At 34.5% G+C, this 9171-nt stretch overlaps 1 protein-coding gene across 1 annotated transcript; it reads left to right on the plus strand.

The window, feature by feature from the left end:
* The first annotated feature begins 3212 nt into the window (after positions 1-3212).
* On the plus strand, positions 3213-5449 carry LOC100569316 (zinc finger BED domain-containing protein 1-like). The gene is made up of 4 exons (XM_008191997.1): positions 3213-3246; positions 3644-4604; positions 4737-5281; positions 5361-5449. Exons 1-4 carry the CDS (start codon positions 3213-3215, stop codon positions 5447-5449), a joined length of 1629 nt encoding a protein of 542 aa, XP_008190219.1.
* Positions 5450-9171: the final 3722 nt, after the last annotated feature.

Consider the following 9171-nt stretch of genomic DNA (forward strand, 5'->3'; position numbering starts at 1 on the left):
TACGAATCGGTTTATTAACTGGAAAAAATACACGACAACTCTCGCGAACTTACCGAACTTAACCACTCAACCGACCAACGACCGTGAGTCTATCGACCTGGCAATCGAAAACCTCACAAAACATATCCAACAAGCGGTTGAATCCAGCGTATACGTACCGACACGCAAACACCCGTCCACTGTAGTACCAGACTACATTAAACTGGAAATACAAGACAAAAACCGTATATGTCGCGAATGGCAAATAAACCGCGACCCGACAATTAAACGACAACTAAACGCCAAAATATCTCTCATACGTACCTTACTCGCAACGCACAATACTGACCGATGATTGTTTGGTGAATTGCACTGGTATATATACCCGCTAATTCACCGTTGACGAATCTGCTTGGTTGTCGTTGTTCGGTATGACGAGTTATCACTGCACCGTTTCCTGGTGGTTGCCGTTGGTTTGGTGCGGTTTTCCTTCGTCATACCAGTGAAATATATTTCTATAAAATCTACCACTTGTTACGATACTTTGTGTCTGTTGTATGCTACTTTCTGTTGTTAGTGGTCCTGGAAAGGACCATTTTATGTTTTACTCCGTTACATAATATATTGGTGGAAATTTGAGATAGAATGAGCTATAATTGATAAAACAGGCATAGATTTAGGAACATATCGCCAATTAAGATACAATGAGTAATAAGAGTCAAAAATACGGTGATCGCTATAGAATAATGATTTCAAGAGAAATTTACCGGCAAGCCAGCGGCATCTGATATTAAATGGAAGGCAAGTAGATTCAACTAGAAGCGTATTATGTGATATGAGATTGAAAAGTTCACGCCAAAAATTGGAAGGAACATTGGAATTACTGGGGATGAAACAGGACCAAAATTTTAACGGAGGGTGTGAGTTGACAAGATACACTTCGATACCTATGATGTCAATTTTATGGTGGGTAAAACTATTTTTGGTAGCGACATCTAAAGTGATTTGTTTGGATTTGAGGGAGTTATGAACAGCTATAGCTACACCACCATAGCCATCTGAGCGATCGGATCTATACGTTTTGAACTGAGGAATTGTAAGATAACGTGAAGGTAAGAGCCAGGTTTTTGAGAGAAGAGCGATAGAACATTTGTGAACGGATAGAAGGTGTTGTAGAGATGGTAGACATGCAGGCAGACTTCTTACATTCCACTGAATAATATTAATAAACTCTTTGAGGATATTCGAATTATTGTTTTTATGTAAAAATTCCATGATAATTTTATTAAATTATATTTATTTTGTTATAGTTATAGTTATAAGTGTTAGTTTAGGAATCAAATATAATTAGTGAGTACTATGGCTGTGGTGAAGACAAATTGGTGTTTAATACAAGACTAGTCAAAAGTGACATTAGAAATAGGAATATTCAGAAATTAGTTTAGAGAAGATTCAATTAGGGATTGAAGAGAAGCGGGAGAGAAGGGCGAAAATAGAGAGGGGGAATTTATAAGAGATTCAGTTAACTTAAGAGAAATAGAATGGACCCAAGATAGATCAGTGGAGTTATTTTCTACGGTAAGGCTTTGATCGGGGAAATTAGTTAAACAGCTACCGTTTGGGGAAGAAAAATGAGGTTCGACTGGTAGATTTACTTTGTCTTTATTAAACGGAGGGCGAGATTTTTGTTTTGTCTTCCTGGAATTGAAATAATGGTGATAGTCATTTAACCTGGGGAAATTTTCTTCCTCTAGAGCGATATTAGGTTTTGATATTTCAGAAATTGGAGGCTGGCTCTTAACAACATCGGAAAAAGAAAAAGCAGCAGTATAACAATTATTTTTTTTTAAAGTTAAGACATCTTTATGTGAGATATTTTCGGTGGCCATGATGTGTTTGATTTCTCTTTGAGTGGACCATTCTCGGCAACTAAGATCAGTGGCTAAGTGAGATAACTTGCAGAAGAGACATATAGGATCAGTGGCTTGAGCACGTGGGCACGAATCAACCGAGTGATTGTTTTCACCGCAGTGACTACACCTGGGACCGCTACGACAATATTCTTGCGTATGTCCGAAACGTAGATAGTGATTGCATTGAACGGGAGACCGGACACTGGGTTTGACATCAAAAATCATGTTAAATACGGTGATTGAGGATAGTATTTTCGAGGCGACGAATTTAAGTTCAACAATACGGGTTTGAATGATTTTATCATATTTTTTAATACTGATGCGTTTGAATGCATCAATCTTGACTGAGGATCGGACGCCTTTAGTGAAGAAAACGAGTGAAGTTTTCTCTTTTTCTTCAGGCATCAGAGAACACAGTACATTTTTGTTACTACTTATTTGTTATTTTAACAACTTAAGTAAAATACCCAAGTCCCAAAGGTAAGTAAATAAATAAAAATAATTAAGTTAGTTTAAAGTAAATGAGCATAAGTTCGTTATATTAATTGTTGTATTGGAGTTTACCAAAGGTTAGTTGGTGCACTAATTTTTTTTCTTTATATTGGAGTACAGGGGCCCTATAACATTTTTCACATCAGGGCCCCACAAAACCTAGTTAAGGCACTTTTCTTGACTTTTATAAATGATGAATGAATGTTGTAGAATGCAATGATAGAACTGTCAGGGAGTAATTTAACTTAAGTTAAAAGTTACTGTAACAAAATTACTTTTTAAGTATTTTGAAGGTAATTTAATTATTTATTAATTTAAATAAAGTAGGTTATTTAAATATAATTTAAGTTATTATTACTAAATTACTCATTACTTTTTTTTGGTTAAATACATTTTTAGAACTTAAGCTCCAGTGATATTTTTGAAGAAATAAAAGAAACTTCTTTTGTAATTGAGATTCTTTTTAAACTCAAAAGTAATCTAACTTGACCAGATAAAAAAATAATTTAGTTACAATTTTGAAAAGGAATTAGTAATGTAATTTAATAACCTACCCGAAATAAGTAACTTCCTACACTGGAGAATGTAGAATGTATTAATAACAAAACAACTTAATGTACACTTAATTTAAAATTTAAAATTTTAATACAAGGGATGTTATATTATAATGTTTAATACAAATCGTAGTTATAATAATTATTTATAAATAATACCTATCTATTTAAAATAATATATATTGTAAAATATTTTTTAGGTAAATATTAAAATGACTAATAGAACTAGCAATGTGTGGAAGTTTTTCACTAAAGACAGTGATAAAACAGCAACATGTTTAATATGCCAAAAAAGATCAAAACATCAGGTAAAGTATCTAAATTTTATTGTATAATCAGAAATCTTTAAATAAATTCCTGCTTATTTAATCATTTTTTGCATTCTTAAATTAACCAATTTACTTTTTTTATCTCAGCTAATCTATTTTTTCTATGGAAAAATAATTTACTTATTTAAAATAATTTGTATTTTAATAATAATAAATATGTTTATTTATTATATAGATAAATAGTTATATTTTTTAATTATTCATCAATACCTTCTTGACTTTTTAAAACGATTGTTGAATATTATAGAATGTAGACTAATTAATAGGTAAAAACTCTAATTAATTTTTTAATAAAAAATATCTTTGTTAAAATAATTAGGTATTTGTTAATTATATTATAATGTTTCTAATAAATTATATTGTTTAATGATTTTAGGTAACACATCTAATTTGAACGGCCATTTAAAAAGCAAACACAAAAATGCTTTGGCTATTATTGCTAATAAGGATAATCTGGATAATCCTGAACCTGAGGCATCGACTTCTAATCTGGATAATCCTGAACCTGAGGCATCGACTTCTAAGATCCCTGATGTACCTAGTACACCTAGTACTAGTGAAAAAACTAAGGACAATCATGTATCAAATGAAATGTTTATGGGCGCATTTAAGCGGCAAAAAACAATTGCTGAATCGTTTGGTGTTATGACAAGTTTCAAAGAAGGTGGAGTAAAATCGGATAAACTTATTCATGCAATAATATATATGATTTGTAAGGACAACCAGCCTATAAGTATTGTTGAGGATGAAGGATTCCAGTACTTAATGAAAATAGTATCGCCAAATTTTAAAATACCTAGTCGAAGATACATTTCCCGCAAAATGTATGATAAATATGATATTATGAAGGAGATTGTTATGACAAAATTCAAAAATATTCAACATTTTACTCTTACAACAGACATTTGGACTGATATTCAAACCAGGAGTTACATTGGTGTTACTATTCATTTTGTTGAAGAATATACACTAAATTCTGCTTTGTTAGGAGTTTATGAATTAGATGCAAGGCATACAAGTGAATACATAGCAACCAAATTACTTGAAGTGTGTAAAGAATGGAACATTTCCAAACAAAATATAATTGCTGTGGTAACTGATGGAGCAGCTAATATGTTGAAAGCGATTGATTTATCATATGGAAAAAAATGCCATATATTATGTTTTGCGCACACGTTAAATCTTGTTGCACAGCATGCTATTTCAAGTGTCCCTGAACTCACACAATTAATTTCAGATGTAAAAAACATTGTGAGATGGTTTAAACAGAGTGTTGTAGCAAGTGTTAAAACACTAATTAAGCGGGTAGAGGTGACGACACAACACAACAACGTTCGGTTTATAACTGACTTTTATTAATGAAATCACAACGGTAGGGCCCGTCTCAGGTCGACCAGTGTGTCCAACCTTCACTGTTAATTTCCTTTAATGACATAATTTCCTTAATTAAACTTAATTTATAACACAAGTGATGAATTAAGGAAAGCGACCAAAGGTGAGGGAAAATTACTCCAAGAAGTACCTACAAGATGGAATAGTACTTTTTACATGCTTGAACGTTTCATTAGTTTAAGCAATATAGTTAATGATATTGTGCATAGACACATTACAGCTCCACCTATGATTTCAGCCAAAGAAATTAAAGATATTTCTGAAATAATCGACATTTTAAGACCAATAGAAGCAGCTACCAAACAACTTTGTGGCCAAAAATGTGTGACAACCAGTATGGTTATTCCCATGATCTACATGATGACAAAAAAAATAAATCAATTTGAACCTACACAGCAGATAGGTGCTCAGCTTAAAGCAGGAATTTTGAAAAACTGTGAATACAGATTTTGTGCAGTGGAGGATGTTGCTCTTTTAGGCATGTCAACAATTTTGGATCCACGTTTCAAAAAAATTTATTTCAAAGATCCATTAGCTTTATCTAACATGTTAAAATATATTTCTGATGAGATAAAGCAAAACAATTATGTTGGTGAGAGCTCTTCTGATGATGACATCTTAGGTATGAAAAATTCAAGTCAAAATAATAAATAAACTGTATTATAATATGTTTAATGTATAATATATATATATTTTTTTAGACCCTGATGTGGCAAACCATTCGATTTATGGCAAGATCACGAACAAATTGTACAACAATCTTCTGGTCGCAGAGGACAGCGTCAGCTAAATGAAATAGGATTCCCAAGCGAGCTTAATTTATATTTAAAATCCAGTGTTGCACAATTATCTGACAACCCACTCCAAATTTGGAAAGAAATGACAAGCGTCTATCCAATTTTATCAAAAATTGCGATCAAATACTTATCAACAGTAGCTAATTCTGTGCCTAGTGAGAGATTGTTTTCAAAAGCTGGGCTGACACTAAATAAACAAAGAAACCGTCTTACTTCAAAACACCTGAATAAATTATTATTTTTGCAATCAATTGATAAAACATTGTGGTCATTATGATTTATGAATAGGTAATGTATTTGTTGTTTTCTTATAAATTAATATTCAACCAGTTATGTTTTAAATATAATAGTATATTATCTTTAAAAAAAATGTATTTGTTGTTTACTTATAAATTTATATTCTAAGAGTTAATATTTTGAATGTATGTACTATTATTAATATGAAAATTACAAATTTTTTTTCTTATAAGATGATGACTATTCTAGAATTTTTAAGATTTTGATTTTGACCAAGTACCAACTAGATTCACTTTCTTATCAGAAAAGATACTGTTGAAGAAAATCCAAGCACTTTTACTGTCCTAAAACGTGATGACAAACACAAAAAAAATTTTTAAAAAAAAATAAAAAAACACATCATTGTAAAATCTATACATTCATCGTTCCACTCAGAATCTAAAAAAAGTATTTAAAATACCGTTCAAATACTTCAAAATAAAAATTATTTAAAAAAGTATTCAATACGGAAAAAAGTATAAGTTACAAAGTTAATATGAATTAAAACTAACTAGTTAAGTTAGAAAGTTACTTAAAAAGTAAGTTAAATTTAACTTTCTAACTAGTTTGTGCCCAGCTTTGAGTGTGCTTTTAGACTTGAGTATTTTAATAATTTCATCAATCATCATTATCTATTTTGTAAACAACATCCTTTTCTTGTTTTTTATTGCCATGAGCTAAAAGCTTCTAGTTCACTTTATGTACTAGGTACCTACAAGAAGAAAAGCAACTCACAAAATCTGTGTACCTATATATTTATATTTTCTAAAAATGTTTTCTATGCTTGAAATTGTATAAATTAATATTTCAGCTCATTTTATTAGAAAATATTTGAGCTAATTTTTATTAAAAATTTAGTATTATATTGTATTAATTTACATTTTAACATTCTATCTATAAAAATGCTTTTCTACATTTTTAAAATTGGATATTTTGACCTAGATTCTTATGAAACAAAGGTACTTATTGGCAAGGCTGGGCAAGTTAATGATTTTTGTTAACTAAGTTAAGTTAAAAGTGAATACACACTTTTTGTTAACTTTTCATTAAGCTAAAAAAAGGTAATGTGTTTATACTTTATAGAGTATATTTCTATATAAGTTAGATTCGAATGATATACATTTTTAACTTAAAACAATTCACTGTAAATATTTTTTGACATGAAACAGTGAAATATAATAAAATTAAAAACAAAATAAATTAACTTAACTTACTTCTTAAAATGAAAAATTAATTCGTTAATTTCACGTTAATTAAAAAAGAAATTTAGTAAGTTAACAGTTAAGTTAATGAAAAGTTAAAAGTAACTAGGTAGTTAAGTTATTAAGTTTAAATTAAATTAACTTTAACTTTTTAAAATTTTTTTACATTGCTCTCACCCCTCCGGTCTCGCGTTCCCAACGTTGGCAACACCGCTCGGCACCTCCGCGGCGTTCGCGCCTTCGAAGTGTCGGGCGGCTAACACGTCCTAGTCTTTTTTGTACCCGCTACGCGCTACAAGCTCATCCGCGCTCGCACCACGCGTTTCGTTCAGATCTGTAAGCATGCGCACGTGTCACCTTGTCCGCCGTTTTGTCGCCGCAACCACAGGTCTTGAGGCTGAGCAACGAGGACGTGACCGCCCGCAACGTCATCGACGAACTCGCACGCGCGACCAGCGAACGACGCAAAACCCCCAACTCATGCGAGACCGGCATTAACCTTCCAACAATTGTAAAGTGTTGTTTTATCTTAATAAAAAGTTATCCGACTGCATCTGTGTCTCGCCTTATATTTTCGTGTTGGCCCCGACGACCCTCATCATCCATTCGTCGAGCGCCACATTGGTGACCTCAACAGTCCGAACACGCACCACGAACACGCGTTCCGTCGTACGCCGTCGCATCAACCCCGCCGAACGCGCACGTGGTCCTTTCGTTTCAACCGACATGCAGTCCAGACCTCGCATCACGGGTTGGTGGCAGAACCTCGTGCCGGACCCATCCGCCGCAGGAACCCCATCTCCCACGGACCAGCTTGAGCACCTTCGCCGTTCCCTGCCGCACAACGTCGACGAGACCATGCTCAAGGAACTGTGGCTGCGACGCCTGCCGGACTGGCTTCTAGTATCGTTACTTCACACCAGCGAGCCGCTGGAGGACATGGTGGTTCGAGCCGAGCACGCGGTTCGCATGCGCAACCCAGCCACACCATCTTCACGCGAAGCGCAGCTAGAGGCACGCGTCGACGGCCTGGTCACTCTAGTGCGGGACCTGGCACTTTCGGTGGTCGAGTTGCGGTGCGCGCCGCTCCAGGGTCATCGTGACGTTCGCATCGTTTCGCCCACACCCCGCTTGCGAAAGTCATCGACGGAGGCATCTTCACCACCGACGAAGCCAGCGTCGCCTCGGTCGTCCCCAGTCAAAGCGCGGTGGAGGCTCCACCGAATCCAGCAATGGTCCTCATGACTCGAGGTTGGTGCTTTTACCACCTCCGGTTCGGCCGTCAGGCCCGCAAGTGCCGGGACCCCTGCACCTACTCGCCATCAACTCAATAAATTCCAATAGTTAAAAACGTCATGCTCGCAACAATCCTTTCTTCTTTTTGGCCTAAGCATCTAAATTTCAAATACTAACCCTAACTACAATTCATCATCAAAAACTCAACAATCAAAATTCAACCCTCAAGACTCATCTTCTCGAACACATTCGCCCGCCGTCTCACCGTTCGAACGGAAAGCACAAACGTTCTCCGCACCCCGCGGGACCACCGCTTTGAAACGTTTCGCGTAAGTACGATCACGGCCAGGCGGCCGGCGAGTCTTCCGCCCTACAACTCGACACGAGACCGCCGTTCGCGGGTATACTGCATCACGCGACTCCGACCGGCATTAACCTTCCAAAAATTGTAAAGTGTTGTTTTATCTAAATAAAAAGTTATCCGACTGCATCTGTGTCTCGCCTTATATTTTCGTGTTGGCCCCAACGACCCTCATCATCCATTCGTCGAGCGCCACAGTTATATAAAATAGTTCCATGATCCACCAAAGAGATGACAAAAGTTTACTTATATTTACTTATTATTATTATAAGGTAGTTCACTTAAAAAAATTGAAATTTATTAATTTTTTTATGTTATTTGTATAATTACCTGTTTAACAAGAAAAATGTTTCTTTTTAAATTTTTTATTATGTTTTATGTAAACCTGTAACCTCAAGTTCCTAAAAAATTATATTCTATAATCAAATATCCTAAATTTAATGGAATGACAATATTATTACAATATTTTTATTTTGAGATTCCATTTGGTATCACAGTTTGTTAGGAACAATCATCAATTTCTTTACATGTTACTCACCACCTTCACGAGACTCTATTAAAGGTCTCAACTAGAATTTATCCAAAATTATTGTATATCAGTCATATAAGTGATACTGAACCCATATTTAAATTTTCAGCA

The sequence above is a fragment of the Acyrthosiphon pisum genome, chromosome X, assembly GCF_005508785.2.
Source record: "Acyrthosiphon pisum isolate AL4f chromosome X, pea_aphid_22Mar2018_4r6ur, whole genome shotgun sequence".
In the NCBI taxonomy this organism is placed as follows: Eukaryota; Metazoa; Arthropoda; class Insecta; order Hemiptera; family Aphididae; genus Acyrthosiphon; species Acyrthosiphon pisum.